Below are 20068 nucleotides of genomic sequence, written 5' to 3'. Positions count from 1 at the left end.
TGTTCACCAGAATGCTGCTCGATAGCACTCAACACTAAAACTCTTCTTTAATCGTTCTGACGTCGCCCACGTGTCGATATAGTATCCGAGTGTGTGGCTGCTGCATCTCGAGTCTGTACCGCGCACGAGTTCACAGACACATTTATTAAAGTACCTTAGCAGAGAGTTATTGAACAACCTGTGTTCATTCAGATTTAATGTTTCCCATCTATACTGAAAACTGAGTCATGACAATACTGAATTCAACCCTTTAAAGCCTGAGCTGTGAAATAATTGCCAGAAAATTAACTTTTTTTTTGAAAATGGAGTGCCTATTGAACCTTTTATTGAAACCTTCTACATCGTGATGATGTAGAAGTCTCGAAAACATACACTAATAGCAGTATTGAGTTTTGATTAGCTTGCACCCATGCACATCAGCACAGATAGCATAGAGTACCCGTTTGCGTTAATAATGCACCATGAAACACGGGAAGACATGGAAGGAGAAGATGACTGACAAACATGAAAGCAAACTACACATAATTTTGTGTATAGGAAAACTCAACAGGCTATAATGAATCCTTTTAAAATATGAACAGTTTTTTAAAATCTTTTTGATCCCTGCAGTATTTTATAAATTTGTAATTTATTATATGAATTAAAAACATATTGTACATCTTGCTAGTACTGCCTTGGACCAGGTTGTTCAGAGATGCTCTTCTGCATACTTTAGTTTATTTGAGTTTTGTTTCCTTGTTATCAGCTCAAAGCAGTCTGGCCATTTTCCTCTGACCTCTGATATTAACAACGCGTTTTCATTCAGAGAAGTGCTGCTCATGGGATTTTTTTTTTCCTCCACACCATTCTCTGTAAACCCTAGATATGGTGTGTGGGAAAATCCCAGTAGATCAGCAGTTTCTGAAACACTCAGACCAACTCGTCAGGCATCAACAACCATGACGTGTTCAAAGTCACTCAGATGACCTTTCTTAATTTTTAAGCTCAACAAGTCATCTTGACCTGCACGTCTAAATGTGTTGAATTGCTACCATTATATTTGTATTAACGAACAGGTGTGACTAACAAAGTGGCCGGTGAGCATATATTGCGGTGATGTGCAATAGTTGGCAGTCTTTAGTTGCTCCTGTGACCTTGAATCCTACAGTTGCATGTAAATATGTAGAAACATTGAGCAACAAAGGTGAAAACAACACGCACACCAAACTTGGGAGGAGGAAAAAAAAAAGACCTGTCTGTGGATGCTAACACTCCGGTTGTCGCAGAGTATGACAAGAACAGAGTGCGTGTCACCTGTTGTGACAGGGCTAATATCGCATTTTGTAAATGGGTCCCTTTGCTGAGTGTGACATGTGGTAAATGGAAAATATGGAACTCTGGGTTTGATGGAAGCGTTAATGGTGCTCTGACAGATTATATGACCTACACAGGCTTTGAATGCAGAACACAAAGATGAAAGAAAAGGCACTTAGGAAAACTCAACATGCTGTAGTCTGTGTATATAAATATATTATTTATACTTGCTCAGAGCTGTCCTGATAACTTTTGGTTTATTGATGACTGTCAACCTTAACATTTGTGCGTTTGACAGACATTTCACCCTGGTCCCGGCCTCGTCAGTTCCACGTTGAATACAGAGTCGATGTTAGTCGACGTTAGGGCTGCCACAAACGATTATTTTGATAGTCGACTAGTCACCGATTATTTTTGCGATTAGTCGACTAATCAGATCATGCATCCATCGGACGTAAAACGTACAGCTTATTGCACCAGCATGCATCTGCTCTTATATAACTATCATTAGCTTACAGCTTGAAGTGTTTAAGGTATGTGCTAACTAAAAATAAAGACAAGATGATAGTTTATTAAATTTTAATGAAATTTGCAGATTGTTTCGGTGAAGTTTAATAAGCACCTTGCTATCTAAAATATAACAGGACACCGGAGTATATTCTCGAGCATCTCACACTTCTGATAATCAGCTGTCTGCTTGACGTTTATTCAGCTGTGTAAAAACTATAACTTTAGTCTCAGCCAAACCGATTTACTCAGGAACAAATAAAATACTAAAAAAAGCCAAACAATTATTTTTTTAAGTTATCTAAGTGACTTATATATCTTAACCTGAGTAGCGAAAGACGGCGGTGGGTTTGAAAACGATTTGCCGGGAGTCCGGTGTTCTCACGGGCTCTAGCTATCGAGCTAGTGGGTAACAGACGTCTCCGAAAACGTCAGAGCGCTTTTGAAAATATGTGGTGTCTTGATAAGCTGAGCAGATATTTGAGGTTTATACTGTTACATTCTCGCCTGAAAATATGTTAAATGTTTATTTTGTGACCCAGAAAGAATAATAAGAGTAATATTAAACTAACTAGCTGCCGCCATTGTTGGAAACTGCGCTGCGCTATGAATTCTGGGACAGAGCTACTTCTTCTTCGGGGTTTAACGGCAGCTGGCATCCTTGTACATGCAGTGCTGCCATCTTCTGTTTCAGTCCGTTATTACACTCTTAAATCCTACTATTATTATTCCTGCGTCTTTTGTGATCTTACAAAGCTTCAAACGACGCGTCGACTATTAAATCAGTCGTCGACGATTTTGATAGTCGACTAATCGTGGCAGCCTTAATGTACGCTAAACACAGAGTATGTGCACTGTGACCTGGATTTCGTTTTACTAAAAGTCAGCATGTGGGAACCTGTGAAGTCATCAGCCTCCATTTGAATACTTTTGCCACGTTTTATTTTACAGGAATGTTTTTCCATAACTTAGTGAAAAACTGCTTTGAAAGTTAGAGACTTAAGTATTTCCACAGTTTGACGTGATGTTAAAGTTCAGTAACGTAGTGAAGGAGATGCACTAAAGCCTGTGTGCCATTGGATTAGCCGTGTGTGTGTGTGGTATCAGTGTCTCCACTGATTACTTCTGTGTCACCTTTTTTATCTGATTGTCTGTCTGCATGTGTATCCGGTTTTCTTGTCATGACTCAGAATTCGAAACAGCAGTTAATTCAATGGAGAATAAAATGACTAGTGTAGGTTTTTTATGGATTTCCCACTGACCTCACACGCTGGTGGCACACACGGGTTCCAAGCATGCACCTGAATATCTGAGGTGCAGACACGAAGACAAGCGTGGGATTGCAAACATCCCGTTGTAGCATCTCCAGCGCTGTCAAACCTTAATGTGATAAGAAAGATAAATCTATTCCACATATGACATGTTCATATGGCTGCAACACTCTGGAGATGACAAGCAGTCTAGAACTGTAGTAGTCTTAAAAAAACATGCTTATCTTTGAGACACAGCAGTGTGATAAGCAGTTTGATGTTGTGGACACAACTCTGTTGTTTTAAACAAGGTGCTGCGTCCAGTAATATAGCTTTGATGTTGTTGACGTTGTAGCCTGAGCACACGCTGAATGTCCAAAGCCGTCTTAGGTGACACTTAATGACTTCTTGCTGCAAAGGACTTGGTTTTCATAAGACATTTAATTGACTGGCAATACTGAAGTGTACTGAGGGCCTGCGGTCACATAGGAGTATGATTTTTCTAGCTCTCTGTGGACAGGAGACAGCCACCAATCAGACACGGATCTGTGCATGTATATGCATAAGTTAATGATTTAGGGTCTCTGTGGGATATAGAGACGGCACGTGGCAATGAGGGGTCAGCGGTGACAGACGCAGGCCAGCAGCTGTTAAAGGAAGGGAAGGAGGGGAGGAATAAAAGCGAGTATAAAAGGAGGAGTGGCAAGAGGAAGTGCTAGAGTGATGAATGGCTGGGCAGAGCTAGAGGGTAAAAAGGGTCGTGATGAAGGGTTTGGAGAGCAAAACGACAATGAGAAAAAGGCCAGTGGGTGGAGAGAGGGAGAGACGGTATCAACGGAAAAGATCCGTTCAGTTGTGCTGCATATGTTTGCAAACGCTCGTGTAATGGAAACAAGTGTTCACACATGTGATTGCCTGTGATGGTCTTAAGCCACCTATTATCCCAGTATCAACCTCGGGGGATGAAGCTAAAATCTGTAGTTCTCCAAAAAAACGGTTAAGGCAGCTCCAGGTGAAAATGGCCGGCTCTTCAGCAAATGTGGGGAAGGGGATTTTATAACTTACCCTTTTAAAATGTATCATCCCTTAAATTTACACCTTAATAAGGATGTGGCTGCTTTAAATGAAAAGTGGGTGGAGACACGATAGTTATAGACGTTAGCCGTCGACTCCTGACTGTGGTGATGGTGCCTCTTGGTGCATTTTAATGCAGTTAATTAACATAATGCGGCTTACTGTGCAGCCAATTGTAGAAACAGAGCATCCAAGAAGTCTGTTATGCTCAGGTCTTTTTTTTTTTTGCGTTGCATCCATGTTTGTGTGTTGGACCCAAAATGTGTTTGATACACTTATTAGCCAAGCCAGACAGCTTCAGCTGTCTTAGCCTTTCACCATCTTGGTCAAATACAGTCCAATACTAGCTCCTAAAACACAGAAGGCAACTGTTCACGTGGCTTATGTCTATCTTTTATATACAGTCTTTTGTTGTTATTATTAAATAAATCCTTTTTGATAATTTTGTCTTGTTCTCACATGTAGATCATTAAAAGGAAAGAAGATCAAATATGGAATAAAAGTTGAAGCTTAATATGCCTTCATTTTTTATACATTCTAGTAGGAGGCCTTTTCATTGCTAGTTTTCACCAATTCAAAGGCCTTGATAGTGCCATATGTCAGGTTTAGATATTTAGCACCCGAAAGCCACATTAATAAAGAAAATACTTTTTTTTTTCTTGCTGGATCTCAGCAGTTACACACTAGTTTGTTGCCAGTATCCAGTTTAAGTGTGGTCATTAACTGCAACATGTTTCTTATCTTGGGGCTCTTTAAAATAAAGTCTGTCACTGTCAACTTAACCTTTATAAACTGTTAAACCTTTTTGACAGGAGACTCTTGATCACTTAAATGAGACTTATACTTTTTTAATAAATCTCTTCTGGACAAAAGTGTAATATTGTGTTATAGGTAAAAAACAATGATCCAAACAAAGACTGTAAGTTTAATGAAATTTCACACGTTTATTTTAAAATGAACAAAAAAGCTGCACAGGTTTGGAAAACAAGGGTAAATAGTAGGAGGGAGCACGAGAGACCGAGTAAGGTTGGGAGGAGGATTGGGGGAAGGTGTGGAGACTGAGGGTGTTGCGTAAAGAATAAGAGCTGGGTGAAGAGTAGGAAAAAGCACGAGAGGGTGGGTAAGGTAGGGAGGAGGTAGACTGGTTGAGTTGGGGCATAAGGACAGGGGGTAAAGGGCAAGAGTCGGAGGGAGTGAGAGGGATGGTAACCAGGCCGAGGTTTGGGTTTAGATCTTCAGTTGCTCTTTTATCTTCCATCTTCTCGTCACTTTTTCCCTCAAGGTTTTCTTCGATGTCCTCTTTTGTCTCCTGCTTTTCCTCCTCTTCTTCCTGCTTTTTCTTGTCCTTTCTTGGTTTGTCCGTTCCCTCCTCTTCTCCCTCGTGGTTTTCCAGTTTTTCCTCTTGGGAATTTGTTTCCAGGGTTTCTTCCTGGTGGTCAGCGTCGGGTGCAAGCTCCTATGTAGACAGAGTAAAATGTATTTCACTGAACTGTGACTCAGTCTGACAGAAGTTGTTAGGACCAAACATGACATTATGGTAAAGTGAAATGATAGCGGACACAGCTTACCTGAAGGACGTTCTTCCATTTGTCCAGATTTTCTTGTAAGTTCTCCATCAGAAGCTTGTTCTTAATTTGGAGCTCCTCCACTTTCTTCTTCTCCTCTTTCAGGCTCTTCTCGGTTGATTGCCACTTGCTGCTCCAGTGTTGTTCCCTGGTGTTTATCTCCATGTCTTTTATGGTCGATTCATGGAGGAGTTCTACCCAGGCTTTGGTTCGAGCTCTTCTTTTCTTCACACATCTTTGAAGCGCCTCATCCTTGAGTTTGAGCTCTTCTTGGAGGCTACTCACTTGCATTTTGTGAGCATCTTCAAGAACGGCAATCTTCTCCTTCAAAGATGCATTTTCCTCCTTTGCAGTCTTCAACTCCTGAGTGGCAAAATGGAGTGCATCTTTTAATTCTTGCACCGTTTCACTTTCAGCAATCTTGTTAGCTTCCTGCTGCTGTTTCATATCAGCAGCGCTAGTCTGCACTGGCCAAGATGCCTGAATGATAAAAACATGCACGTAGTCCATAGTTAGAAAAATCAATCACAGTGTGATGTGTGGCATTAGAAAAGTTTAAGGTGACACAAGAAAAAGCAAAAACTGAGTCCTACAGATGTTATAAAACCACAAATGTTCACAGAGTTTTGTTAAAAGTGCTTACAGATGTTTAAGTATTACAAATGAAAGTTAAACTCCAAAGTGTACTCTGCTTCCTGAAGATTATGAAAGCTTTAGACACATTTTGAGCCAAAAATTCAAAAAATGCTTTTGCTTGCTCACACGAGAAAAGCTTACCAGATTTTCTGAGACAAATGTTGGGTCCATTTGGGCTCAGAAACACTGAAGAGTCGCTGTTACACTTGTTTAGCTGTCGATATTTTTCCAAAGCGTTCGTCGAGTCACAGCAAATAGCGAGAGATGCTTGTAGGTTCAGGTTGGTGTTTAGAAATGAAATATCCAGGTAAACATTGTGTTTGGAGAATCCTGTTCAAAAATCATCAGGCGATAGTGACAGCACTACCCAGGTGTTACCATGGAGCCCATGTTGTTTTGGTTTCTGTGTTCTTGTTGTTACTGACTGAACTTGAAGCTATTTAGCTATTTACTGTGATTAAAAATCAAAACTAGTTTCAATCAGAAAGGGTCCTTTGGGTGTAGCAACCTTTTCACTTAATCCTCAGGGGACCCGTGAGGCTTTCTGTCCTATACCTTTCATTACTTTCACCTCCAGCCTCACCTGAACTGTTTTGAGCCGTAAAATGTGCTGTGCAAAGATCTCCAATCCATGTTTTAAGAGAAGTGTTTTACAAGCAAATCTGGTTTTCAGATTCTGGGTTTCTCGGTTTGCTACCAGAATTAATATGAATAAAGAAATTTCTGCTCCATGTTAGCCGTCGACTCCTGACTGTGGTGATGGTGCCTCTTGGTGCATTTTAATGCAGTTAATTAACATAATGCGGCTTACTGTGCAGCCAATTGTAGAAACAGAGCATCCAAGAAGTCTGTTAGGCTCAAGTCCTTTTTTTTTTTTGCGTTGCATCCATGTTTGTGTGTTGGACCCAAAATGTGTTTGATACACTTATTAGCCAAGCCAGACAGCTTCAGCTGTCTTAGCCTTTCACCATCTTGGTCAAATACAGTCCAATACTAGCTCCTAAAACACAGAAGGCAACTGTTCATGTGGCTTATGTCTATCTTTTATATACAGTCTTTTGTTGTTATTATTAAATAAATCCTTTTTGATAATTTTGTCTTGTTCTCACATGTAGATCATTAAAAGGAAAGAAGATCAAATATGGAATAAAAGTTGAAGCTTAATATGCCTTCATTTTTTATACATTCTAGTAGGAGGCCTTTTCATTGCTAGTTTTCACCAATTCAAAGGCCTTGATAGTGCCATATGTCAGGTTTAGATATTTAGCACCCGAAAGCCACATTAATAAAGAAAATACATTTTTTTTTTCTTGCTGGATCTCAGCAGTTACACACTAGTTTGTTGCCAGTATCCAGTTTAAGTGTGGTCATTAACTGCAACATGTTTCTTATCTTGGGGCTCTTTAAAATAAAGTCTGTCACTGTCAACTTAACCTTTATAAACTGTTAAACCTTTTTGACAGGAGACTCTTGATCACTTAAATGAGACTTATACTTTTTTAATAAATCTCTTCTGGACAAAAGTGTAATATTGTGTTATAGGTAAAAAACAATGATCCAAACAAAGACTGTAAGTTTAATGAAATTTCACACGTTTATTTTAAAATGAACAAAAAAGCTGCACAGGTTTGGAAAACAAGGGTAAATAGTAGGAGGGAGCACGAGAGACCGAGTAAGGTTGGGAGGAGGATTGGGGGAAGGTGTGGAGACTGAGGGTGTTGCGTAAAGAATAAGAGCTGGGTGAAGAGTAGGAAAAAGCACGAGAGGGTGGGTAAGGTAGGGAGGAGGTAGACTGGTTGAGTTGGGGCATAAGGACAGGGGGTAAAGGGCAAGAGTCGGAGGGAGTGAGAGGGATGGTAACCAGGCAGAGGTTTGGGTTTAGATCTTCAGTTGCTCTTTTATCTTCCATCTTCTCGTCACTTTTTCCCTCAAGGTTTTCTTCGATGTCCTCTTTTGTCTCCTGCTTTTCCTCCTCTTCTTCCTGCTTTTTCTTGTCCTTTCTTGGTTTGTCCGTTCCCTCCTCTTCTCCCTCGTGGTTTTCCAGTTTTTCCTCTTGGGAATTTGTTTCCAGGGTTTCTTCCTGGTGGTCAGCGTCGGGTGCAAGCTCCTATGTAGACAGAGTAAAATGTATTTCACTGAACTGTGACTCAGTCTGACAGAAGTTGTTAGGACCAAACATGACATTATGGTAAAGTGAAATGATAGCGGACACAGCTTACCTGAAGGACGTTCTTCCATTTGTCCAGATTTTCTTGTAAGTTCTCCATCAGAAGCTTGTTCTTAATTTGGAGCTCCTCCACTTTCTTCTTCTCCTCTTTCAGGCTCTTCTCGGTTGATTGCCACTTGCTGCTCCAGTGTTGTTCCCTGGTGTTTATCTCCATGTCTTTTATGGTCGATTCATGGAGGAGTTCTACCCAGGCTTTGGTTCGAGCTCTTCTTTTCTTCACACATCTTTGAAGCGCCTCATCCTTGAGTTTGAGCTCTTCTTGGAGGCTACTCACTTGCATTTTGTGAGCATCTTCAAGAACGGCAATCTTCTCCTTCAAAGATGCATTTTCCTCCTTTGCAGTCTTCAACTCCTGAGTGGCAAAATGGAGTGCATCTTTTAATTCTTGCACCGTTTCACTTTCAGCAATCTTGTTAGCTTCCTGCTGCTGTTTCATATCAGCAGCGCTAGTCTGCACTGGCCAAGATGCCTGAATGATAAAAACATGCACGTAGTCCATAGTTAGAAAAATCAATCACAGTGTGATGTGTGGCATTAGAAAAGTTTAAGGTGACACAAGAAAAAGCAAAAACTGAGTCCTACAGATGTTATAAAACCACAAATGTTCACAGAGTTTTGTTAAAAGTGCTTACAGATGTTTAAGTATTACAAATGAAAGTTAAACTCCAAAGTGTACTCTGCTTCCTGAAGATTATGAAAGCTTTAGACACATTTTGAGCCAAAAATTCAAAAAATGCTTTTGCTTGCTCACACGAGAAAAGCTTACCAGATTTTCTGAGACAAATGTTGGGTCCATTTGGGCTCAGAAACACTGAAGAGTCGCTGTTACACTTGTTTAGCTGTCGATATTTTTCCAAAGCGTTCGTCGAGTCACAGCAAATAGCGAGAGATGCTTGTAGGTTCAGGTTGGTGTTTAGAAATGAAATATCCAGGTAAACACTGTGTTTGGAGAATCCTGTTCAAAAATCATCAGGCGATAGTGACAGCACTACCCAGGTGTTACCATGGAGCCCATGTTGTTTTGGTTTCTGTGTTCTTGTTGTTACTGGCTGAACTTGAAGCTATTTAGCTATTTACTGTGATTAAAAATCAAAACTAGTTTCAATCAGAAAGGGTCCTTTGGGTGTAGCAACCTTTTCACTTAATCCTCAGGGGACCCGTGAGGCTTTCTGTCCTATACCTTTCATTACTTTCACCTCCAGCCTCACCTGAACTGTTTTGAGCCGTAAAATATGCTGTGCAAAGATCTCCAATCCATGTTTTAAGAGAAATGTTTTACAAGCAAATCTGGTTTTCAGATTCTGGGTTTCTCGGTTTGCTACCAGAATTTATATGAATAAAGAAATTTCTGCTCCATGTTAGCCGCCTTTAAAGTAAGTAGCAATAATAATAATAACAGTAGGTAAATATTGCACTGTACCTTTTGCACTGTGAAGGATGAAATACCATTAGGTAAAAAAAAAAAAAAAAAAAAGAGAGAGAAATCCAGCTTTAATTAAGTTACAAAAGAACAAAACAGTCAGGTTTGGCCTCAGAAAGACAGAAATGTGTATGGTACAGGCTGGACAGTAAAGCTACCTGGCACTTACGGTGTAAAGTGAGGAGCCTGAAAGGGAGAAAACTGCATGAGTGCACTGCAAACTGAGATTGTGCCTCATTAAGTGAGCTTTCCTATAGTGAAACAGGACATGGTACGGTTGTGTTTTAATGGAGGGAGGAAGAGAAAGAGATATGGGAGGGAAATGAAAGCAGCAGATCACTGTCTGTCCCTCCTGCTGCCTCCATTTACCATCATTGATTGTGCAGCCAGTCGGAATTAACGCCTACCTGCTGTACTCAGATGGTCAGCACTGATGTGTGCAAGAGGGAAAAGGAAATGTGCACCCTTTTTTTCCCCTGTAAGCCTTTTATTTCACGCAGTATGACAGCTAAGTGTTGGTGAACTCTTCTTACACTAGGGACTATAAATGTCCACCTTCAAGGACGTATTCTTTCAAGATTTAAAGACGTGGACATCCCTCAGACATGAGGACATTTTGCGGGTAATTGCACCTTAGGTTCAAGGATGCGAGGTTAGTTAAAGAATGGTGGAAACTACTCAATATTGATGGCAGGTTGTGTGAACTGGTACCAAGAACCTCCAGGAGAAATCAAAACAACCTCAGTGTATTACTTTAGGAGTTATATGGGAAAACTGATGTCAATCTGTCGTCTGTCTGTAAAATATAAAGCTATAGGCCGCACCCAGCAAATTGAGATTAATAGAGAGACTGGTGACAGAAGACAGACAGCATCCACCTACCTCTAAATCTCACTAATTCAGATGATCTGTGTTTTGTTTAATTCCCACAAAACCCCAAATAAAAATAACATATTGTGGTTTTATGAAGGATTATATGTGGGACTACATCCTCTTTGTGATTTGGATCCATATAAAACAGCTGACTCTCATCTGTCCTCCATCAGCACACTTTTATTACCTTACTCCTGTCGCTTTTCCATCAGTACATAGTAATTCTACTGGTTATATCAAATATACATGTATATATATATTACCCTGTCCCTTTGACTGTCCTCACCCTTCACCCTGAAGCGGCACATTTCAAACCCTTTTTCTCTCATTTCTCCCACTTTTGTTCTCCCCTTCCATCCATCCGTCTCCCCCTCTCTGTTGATCCCTCCCCCCTGGGCGATGTGGACAGTTGGATGGCTTTGTGTTTGACACGCGTGTTGGTAGGACACACACACAAATGCACGGGCACACACACTTCCAGTTCCTATTGTCAATAAGATGCTCAGCTGTGAAGCCCCTAGCCCTAATTGTGTGGGGTAAGGACAGTGCCCTTATTGTCCTGCAGATTAGCGCATACGCACACCCACCCACACACACACATGTGTCCTCAGACCCCATGGGGTCCCTTTAGAGTGGATGTGCCTTGAGGCAGAAAATCAGGGGCAATTTACGAAAGGGTCCGTTAGGGGATGGGGGATGTACCGCAGTCCTCAGCTTGAAGCTGTAATGTCAAACAGTTTCTTTGGTTTCTTATTTAGGATGACAGAAGTCAGTCTTGTGGTGTATTAATGGAAAAACATGCAAGAATTTGTTTTAGTGAAGCGTACTGACAATTTTCTCAGTGGCGTTGATGGATATATGAGCCCTGAGATGCAGAAAATATAGAAAGCAGTTAACAGAAATCTTCCTACCCTGCACATTTCTCTTTGTAGCAGGATAAACATTAAAGTGATCAAACTCAGGGCAATTCGTTTCCTTGGTTTAGACACAATTACTTAAACAATGAAATCTCTATATAGTATAATAAAAGAAAGATTTTGTGTTTAACACCTAATGTTACTTTATCGCTCCTCCTTGGATTTTGCATACAGTGTGTTATTGCTGTCATGCTGGACAAATGCAATCAATTTGTGTGATCACTGGTTTGAAGCAAAGCCTCCCAAAACTAAAACCCGGAAAAGCCTCTTAGCCACAAGAATTAGGGGGCTGAGTTTGGGGGTTTGTATTTTAAATGCAAATTAGAAGTACATAAATTAAATAAACAAGAAAATATACCTTCACCTTGTGATTTGACGCACTGTGTTTACAGCTGATCCTAGACTATGATGACAGAATACAAAGGATTGCAGAAATTAAACAACCAGGAGTTCCACTTTATTTCATGTGAGTTTGTCTAAAAATAAACACGGGGAAATTCCAAACTCAGATACACTTTGATCAAAAAACAAAAAAGCTTTCTGTGGAAATGAAATCTCAGATTCTTTCCCAGATTTCTGACTTTCCTTTCTCACTCCTTCCTTGTTAGCCTACAGTGACCTGAAGCCTACAGTGAGTGCTTACATTCAAAACCACTGACCTTCGGTGGATGGTATTTAGAATAGTGGCAAGTCAGTAAAGACGCTGGTTTGAGTACATGCAGATGTATGAACACTGTGTAGGGCAAAGGTAATGTTTGTGACCCATTCAGGTGATCCATAGCCCCTAGTGTGTTTATACACATCTGTACATTTCCTCTTTTCCACCTCCAGCCTGAATGAAGCCAGTTAACTGGCTCTGACGTAAGTGTGTGTGTGTGGGGTGGGGGGTAGTTCTCAGCACTCTGAGCCATGTTCATGTTAACATTTTAAAGACTTTAAGCATAGGCAAGTTACACAGTGACAGCACAAACAGGAAAAAGAGAACGTTCACCTTCAAAATAAAAGTTATAATATTTTTTCCTCTTAGGAATTTGTTTCCAATATAATAAAAGCAGTAATTTTCACCGCCAGGAACCACTCTCCAACTAGTTAAGGATTACACATGTTCCATTGTGACCAGAGGTTGTCATGACCACCTGACAACCTCTGCCCGTTATCCAGGCCTGTGTGACTGTGGTTTACCATTATATATCTCTTTTAATCTATAACTGTGTAAAACAGCAACTTGCTGGTTTAGTGGGCATAATTGCCAGACATTTCCTTGACTCTTAACAATGATGGAACATCTTGTAGAGACTTTAGAATTCCTGATTCAATCCCATAACAGAATGTTTTAGATAAAAAAAAACAAAAAACATAGCAGCTATCCAAAAGCTATTCATGTAATCTAATCTGATCTTTCTTTATCTAACACACACACACACACACACACACACACACACACACACACACACACACACACACACACACACACACACACACACACACACACACACACACACACACACACACACACACACACACGCTGAACACTGCATCAGGGACAACTTGGGTAGCCAGGGACCAATCCAGTCGACCGTCTCTTCCACCTGAGCCACAGCCATCCTTCTCATAAGCCATCCAGCAGTAGCACCAAAACCATTTTCACACATGAAATATAGACACTTCAGGGATAATAAGATCTGGACATTGTCCCACATTCTCTGAAACTGCTATTTCTAACATGTACACACGAAAGAGGGCAATCCACTTCAGACGTGTTCTCACTACTGGAGTATTTCCACGCCCTGCCCTGGGCGAGAGGAGGTGTCTGGGTAGAACATATTTCGTTCACTGGTATTGAACTGCTACCTGCATTATTCTCACCTTGGAACAAATTGGTGCATTCTAACATCATACAAGTCTTTGTTGTTAGATATCAGGTAATGTCTAGTAAAATCCAGGGATGCAGTGAATGCTTTAAATGGTTAAATTCAGCAAAGCAATAAATATAGTCCCCAAAACTCTGAACTGTCCCTTGAAGTCTCGTTTGTGTTTTTGTTGCGGGGTGGTGGTGTTGTACATGAGCTCCTCATTAAACGCGACCTCACCGTTAGTTGTAGATGTTTGAAAGCAAAAGTCATACAAACCAAGATTTACTCTCACACAACTCTCTGTTATTGCAAATTGCGCTTGAATGCCTGAGCTGACATGTGATGTAATGATACAGTGGGAGATGTGTTGTCGTGCGGGTTTTAGTTCCCCGGTGGTCACACCAGTCCTGGGTAAAGTAAGCTCATACAGGAAGTGAGCTGGCAGGGCCCCGGTCCTGCAGGATTGCACATCCACACAACTACCGGTATATATGTGTTAATGTGTCTGCGCGTGTGAGTCAGCAAACACGTGTGTGCCGTGTTTTCTAAATGCCACACGGTGATGAGAGAAAGATCCGAGGACAGAGTGTGAGGAGCTTGTGCGAGAGCTTTCCGGAATGTGCTTGTTTTGTCTGTAGTACTTTATTTACTTTCCTGATTTCTTAATTGACTGATGTAGCTGCAGGAAAAGGCTGATAAATGAACATAGTCATCGCATCACCTCAGAGTTATGCAGTAGTTATGCTGTAATTTGCAGTTGTGGGCAGATAAAGGAGGTGACAACAGGAAAGAGCAGCCGGCACAGAGTGTAATAGAGCAGAACAAAAGAGAGCGGGGGTCATCACCCAGACAGCACTGAATCTAATGTGCTAATTGCACACATGGAAAGTGGACAAAAAGGAACACTTGGTACTCAGCTACAGTAATCAAATACTGTGAAAACAATTATTTATTCTTTTAACCTTTTTTTAAGATCTTTTGCTTAATATCTTTTGCAAGAATGTCGTCCTCGTGTGTTTAACTGTAGCTTTCCACGTACCAGTGCACGTAGGACACGACCTGCCTTTCTCACCTTATCGCCTGAAATGTGCACACGATCCGCTTGTGCACGTGTCGGGGTGGACGTGTACGTGAACATATGTGTCTGTGTGTGGCTCCAGCAGTCGGGGCGGGGGTTGGTGTGGTTGGTTGGCTCTGTGTGAGCTCTTTGTGAGAAGTGGGGAGTCGTGGGGGTGTACCGGGTGTTTCTCTCAGCTGCCTGCTGGTCTGGTTGCTGTTGGTAACTTTGCTTGATTAGATCAACGGATCGGCTTTCAGGCCTCTCTCCCGCTCCCCCACCCCACCCCCAGCTCTCCTCTCGGAAAGGCTGAAGTGGAACTGAAACTGGAGTGGTGCTAAAAGTCCGCGCGGAGCTGCGAGTTGCGGCGGAGGAAATCGTGACGGTGCTGCCTTGGAAACGCTTGTCGGAGTTCGAGCACAAGTGAGTTGGGGGAAGGTGGGGGGTAAGAAAAGAAGTGATAGCCTCAGGACAGATAAGCTCCAGGGAGAGAAAAGAGGGAGGGAACAAGGGAGGGAGGAGGAGGAGGCAAGAGGGAGAGAGAGAGAGGTGGGAAGCTCTGAGGAAAGAAGTCTCTCTCTCTCTCTCGCTCTCTTTCTGTCTGTCCGACTTGCCGGCTGCTGCTTCTTCTTCCTCCTGTCTTCTTGGGTTTTCTGGCTGCCGGCGACTGGCTGGAGGAGTTTCAGCTTGTTTTTCGCCTGCCTTTCGGATTTGAACATGGACTCAGGCTGAACAGCTACGCGCACTGAGCTGTGAGAAGAGTCACTGGAGATTCCCCGTAAGCAGCTTGATCTGATCTGATGTCTACAAGGTGAAGTGTGTCTTTGCTCAAATATCCCGCTGAGGGAGATTGTTGCTATTTCAGGAGTGTGTGTACTTGTGGAAGAAACAGCAGCCTTAGAGCGATGAAGTGCTCTTTGTGACAGTTCATACAGGGATAGACGATGTAGGTTAAAAGTCGCTGTTAGTATGATTCATTTTTCATCATGTTTACGAGAGACGGTGATGAGCCTACGCATTGCTGCTTTTGCTGGAAACATTTCCTTCTCTTTTGGATGCTGCTTCACACTGAGCCTCTCCTCCCTCCGGCTCTCCCTCTTCTTGCTCACCTTCTGTCGCTTTTAATTCTCTTAATGGTCTCGAGGTCTCAGCTGGTCAGCTGGGATACCCCTGTGTGTGTATGTGTATTTGTGTGTCTGCTTGCGTGTGTGTGTGTGTGTGGGGAGGGGGGGCAGCTTTTGTTTGGGAGAGAGACAGTTGTGAGTTCTCAGATAAACTACCTCTGGATTTCCCCCCTGCTCACATGCAATAAGATAGATCCTGCTTTCTATTTTTAAACACTATTGTTTGTCTATATATTTGTGAGCACCTGAGTGCTCGCTCCGCAGTAGCATTTCTGTCACTGTTGTGTTTAGTCTATGGATTGGGGCAGGAGGGCGTATTTGTGTAGTCCATTCTGGGATAGAGAGATAGCAGCTCTCCTTTCTGACTTTATCCTTTTGTTTTGTCAGCTGCTGACCGCTGTTTTCTCTCTGCTCCAACCCTTCCATTGTTTTTTGCTCCCTTAAGCTCTCTTTATTTCACTCAGATGCAGATCCATGCAGCTTTACTCCTTTGCAGCCGCTGCTATTTAACATTTTCTGATACCTTTTGTTGATTTTGTAATTCCTTTTTTGTCTTTCTCTTCTTAAAAACTAAGAGAAGTGGGGAGGGTTCTCAGTGTCATGCTGTGTCCCTCTCATTCTCTCTCACTGTGTGTGTGTGTGTGTGTGTGTGTGTGTGTGTGTGTGTGTGTGTGTGTGTGTGTGTGTGTGTGTGTGTGTGTGTGTGTGTGTGTGTGTGTGTGCGCGCGCTTTTCTCAATCAGATATCCGAGCAGAGCAGCATGTGAGCTGTGTCTGAATCCTAAAGCATACAGTTTCCATTATTTTGGTTTTGCCAGTCCAGGTGTCTAAATCTCAAATATAACAAGTTGTTACACGATGCTGATCAGATGGAAATGTCAGGATGTTGGTCCAGCACGTTTGCCTAACTCAGATGGCATAAACAACTGAGTGAAATGCCATGAAGCTTTGGTTGCCATCATTAGATCAAAAAATGTAATTCAGCCAATGTTTTTATTTCATGACAGTCCCATTGTTATCAGCTGAATTTTGAGGTTTATCCTCATTACCAAATGTTGCTTAGCAAAAATGGTTAGCCATAAACTGCATCTAAGAGATGCAACTAGACGTCCTCCAGACATCAATTATTAATTCAAGCCTTGAGCTGGTCACAATGATAGGCCCACCCTAAAGCGTGCATTGCATTATTGTCCTTTTTGACTAATTGGGGTGTGCATTAAGAGTTCAACCTAGCCATCAGGTCATCAGCAAAGAGTGTAATGGCTTCACAGATCGTGGGAGCTGGAGGTCATTTTCCCATATGCTTCTGTAGTGCTGAGCTTTGTTTGCAGTCAGTAGTGTCGCCTCCTGCTGGTCAGTAAAAAGAATACACATGCCAGCCGCTTGAGCACTGATGTCACTTTTAAAGCCCAGAAGCCAATTTTTAGTTAGTGTGGCTAAAAAGGTAACATCACTCCTGTACGTCAGCATGTCAGTATGTTAACATGCTGCTATGGGTTTTTCCTTTATTAGAATTCTAAATGCGCGTTTTGCAGGTTGACTAATTAATAAACTTTTAGCTCCAAAAAACTCCCCAGTGTTTTATAGTTGTATAAACAGATTATCTGTGATTCAGAGTTTTCAACATCATTACATCATACAAGGTATATAAGTATATATGTTTTCAAAAATTCCTGGGTTGTGCTTTCACTTGTGTGGGTGTGACACGTTTCATCACACTAGTGGAAGCGGCTCAGCTAAGTGACCGAGGCAGCAGCAGTGCGTCAAATTCACACAGACTTTGATGCAGTTTCTTTACTGCTGGGGTTGTGAATCTGCCACAGCTGCCCCAGAAAGCTTTATGTATGGCATTGCCAAGGCCGTGTCTGTGTGTGGACACATGTGTCCATATGTCTGCGAGAGAGGGGTGAATAGGTTCTGCATAGCTGTCCATAAAGGGGTGCTCAATCACTGTGGCACTAATGGTCTTCCCTTAGGGTGCCATGGATTTTTAAGGTGTTGCCACAGGCATGGAAGAAGCATAGCAGCTTAGAAGCAGACAGCATCCTCTGCATCTTAGAGTTTCATAATGCTGGAAAGTAGATCAGTTTCAGTTCCTAAGTCACCCGTGATTCTGTTTAATATTAAGGTGAAAGAGCAGAGCACATTAATGTGAACCGAGCAGGAAGATGTAGGAGATGGAACATGATTCATTAGGGAACGTGGTTCCAGACAGCGTCTCTGTAAAGTTAACTCTGTAAAGAGTTAACACACTGATGGAACAAAGAAGGAGAGCGAGTGGGAATCCATCAAGAGCAATGCATCAGAGATGGAGTAAAAAAAAAGTGGGAAAAGGAAAAAGGCAGCCATTAACTTTCACGGTACATGTGTCATTGTATCTGTGAGAGAGTGTTTGTGACAGTGAGCATGTGCAATAGTATGCAGCTATGTCCGGAGTTTTGCAACCTGTGCTTTTTCTGCTTGCTGAGCTTGCATTGCAATGCCACACGCTAAACGCCATTACAAACTGATAGGGTGTCAGTTCTGCTAGTCTCCCTGGATTTAGTGGCACTGGAAGGCAGAAAGAGGGTAGCAGAGACAAATGGGTGAGGCAGCGGGAATGAGAGCTGAGAGAGAATTTAAGGAGAGTGTAGCAAATACAGGAAAGCTGTTGAAAACAGCTGTGTGAAGAGACAGGACAGCGAGAGGGTCAAACCTACAAAGGGTGACTACGATAGAGTGGTAACGTCTCTTTCTGCTGAAGCCTAATAAGTCCAGAGGTGTCATCAGCTGGAGGAGTTTAAAATCCCAGTCCACTGTCTCTGTCTGTATTTTGACATCATGTTAGGAGCCAGACGGTACAGTTTATGTCTGGCTCTGGCATCTTCATCTACCCAGGGATTCCCTCAGTAGGAATGAATGTCAGCAATGTAGAGAGGATGGTAGTTTGTTTAATCTAGTGGGTACAGCTGTTGCTATGAAGAGATGCTGTATGTTATAAATGTGTGTTTGGGATTGTGTGTGAGTGCTGGTTTTGTACGCTGTGGTGCCCAGATGTCCTCCCAGGAGTGGAAAGTGGAAGAAGTGACCATTTTGTGATTCATTTTCAGACGTCACGAGAATGATGCAAAGTTGCAGTAATTTGGAGTGACAGGCAAGGTTCACATTTGGGCCTCGAACAAAAAGGCAAAGCAGGGTTGAGCAGAACAAAATCACGAGACACAAGTTTGTTTGCCTGCTCCAAAGCTTTACATTGTTTCCTGATAGACTTCTGTGGCGCTGCGTGGTGAATTTGACACTAAAGAATAATTAATAGATATTTTAACTGTTTTTCTTTTTTTCTTGAAGCCAACCCATTGACATTCCTTCAGAGGGAAAAACAGACACCTCAATATGTCAGGAGGAAGCTGCTGAATTTCTTGTTCAGTAACTGAAACAGACACGTGAACTTTCAGTTCACTGTTCATTGTGTTTAAACGAATGCATCTGTTTGACTGAAGTTGAGTCTGGCTTTATTGCATGTCATAACCCTTTTGCACTAAATGAATGAGAATGTCTTAAATTGGCATTTTGGCAAATAGGCTAATTTGCGTTCTTGCAGATGAAGTAAATTAAGATTGAAAACGCCCCTGATAGAAAATTACAGCGAGCAGCCTGCATAGTTAGAAAAGAAAAGAAAAAAACTATTGAACTAACCAGCTGCTGATTACACTCCTTATATTAAACAGACAGATATAAGTGGTGTTTGTGGCAAGGCAGGTGAGTAAGTAGATTTCCAAAGAATATAATAATACGATAATACATATGATTTCTTCTGCTGTCGCTGTCTAAAGGTGGCTGTGACTCTCAGGCTAGACATTCATGAATGAACCGATAATCAGGAAGCTATTAGCCGTTATCCTTTGTAAACTTCTGCGTCGTTTCTTTAAAAGTCCTTGATTAACTGCCAAGCAAGTGCACACTCACAGTAAACACCGCCGCATTGAAGACTATGCTGAAGACTCGGGACAACTCGGTTTCTGTTAATCACAGTTTTATATTTAAACACAGCGCTCAGGGTTCTTGGCGTAATTTTTGTGGAAAAGCCCACAGACGTTTCTAGTCTGTTCTCAGAGGGTGGTGCAGTATGAGTGAGAGGTTCCTCGGCAGTTTCCTTTCCCTGTGTGTGAGCTGTCCCTGCATGCGTGTGTCTGTGTGAGTGACTTCAAAGCCTGTCTGCCCAGTCAGAGCTTGCTGGTCAGTTTCAAATGAAACGCAGTCTGTGAGACAGGCCGACACACTCGCACACACAGTG

General features: G+C 41.9%; 3 protein-coding genes across 17 annotated transcripts in view; 1 reads left to right on the top strand and 2 right to left on the bottom strand.

Annotated features, from left to right (window-relative positions):
• LOC113009911 (SPRY domain-containing SOCS box protein 4-like) overlaps window positions 1-20068 on the top strand; it is an 87616-nt gene that overhangs the window by 26215 nt on the left and 41333 nt on the right. The window contains exon 1 of one of the 13 annotated variants that reach the window (XM_026148570.1): window positions 11269-11285. The exons of 9 other annotated variants lie outside the window; for them this stretch is intronic. The gene's annotated coding sequence lies outside the window, so the exon portion shown is untranslated. Of the gene's footprint in view, window positions 1-11268; window positions 11286-14637; window positions 15096-15281; window positions 15484-20068 lie in introns of those variants that run through there. 3 more of the 13 variants (XM_026148569.1, XM_026148568.1, XM_026148563.1) reach the window with 3 other exon arrangements.
• Window positions 5043-6743, bottom strand: LOC113009910 (cilia- and flagella-associated protein 251-like). Of its 2 annotated transcripts, none has more exons than XM_026148556.1 (3): window positions 6467-6743; window positions 5693-6052; window positions 5043-5580 (listed from the first exon to the last, which is right to left on the bottom strand). In XM_026148556.1, exons 1-3 carry the CDS (start codon window positions 6494-6496, stop codon window positions 5074-5076), a joined length of 897 nt encoding a protein of 298 aa, XP_026004341.1. In that variant the 5' UTR covers window positions 6497-6743; the 3' UTR covers window positions 5043-5073. The 2 variants fall into 2 exon arrangements, with proteins under 2 accessions (XP_026004341.1, XP_026004340.1); XM_026148555.1 differs by having other exon boundaries at window positions 5693-6169; window positions 6467-6740.
• On the bottom strand, window positions 7895-9512 carry LOC113009909 (cyclin-dependent kinase 11A-like). 2 transcript variants are annotated; one of them, XM_026148553.1, is made up of 3 exons: window positions 9319-9512; window positions 8545-9021; window positions 7895-8432 (listed from the first exon to the last, which is right to left on the bottom strand). In XM_026148553.1, exons 1-3 carry the CDS (start codon window positions 9346-9348, stop codon window positions 7926-7928), a joined length of 1014 nt encoding a protein of 337 aa, XP_026004338.1. In that variant the 5' UTR covers window positions 9349-9512; the 3' UTR covers window positions 7895-7925. The 2 variants fall into 2 exon arrangements, with proteins under 2 accessions (XP_026004338.1, XP_026004339.1); XM_026148554.1 differs by having other exon boundaries at window positions 8545-8904.

This window comes from Astatotilapia calliptera, chromosome 18 (assembly GCF_900246225.1).
Source record: "Astatotilapia calliptera chromosome 18, fAstCal1.2, whole genome shotgun sequence".
Taxonomy (NCBI): Eukaryota; Metazoa; Chordata; class Actinopteri; order Cichliformes; family Cichlidae; genus Astatotilapia; species Astatotilapia calliptera.
Note: the sequence above shows the minus strand (reverse complement) of the source record. Positions and strands in the feature narration are given on the sequence as shown.

Coding starts and splice junctions, on each gene's coding strand:
- LOC113009910 (XM_026148555.1), bottom strand. CDS start 6,496: ATGGACCCAACATTTGTCTCAGAAAATCTG. Junction 6,170..6,466: donor CATTTGTCTCAGAAAATCTG/GTAAGCTTTTCT, acceptor TTTATCATTCAG/GCATCTTGGCCAGTGCAGAC. Junction 5,581..5,692: donor AATGGAAGAACGTCCTTCAG/GTAAGCTGTGTC, acceptor CTGTCTACATAG/GAGCTTGCACCCGACGCTGA.
- LOC113009909 (XM_026148553.1), bottom strand. CDS start 9,348: ATGGACCCAACATTTGTCTCAGAAAATCTG. Junction 9,022..9,318: donor CATTTGTCTCAGAAAATCTG/GTAAGCTTTTCT, acceptor TTTATCATTCAG/GCATCTTGGCCAGTGCAGAC. Junction 8,433..8,544: donor AATGGAAGAACGTCCTTCAG/GTAAGCTGTGTC, acceptor CTGTCTACATAG/GAGCTTGCACCCGACGCTGA.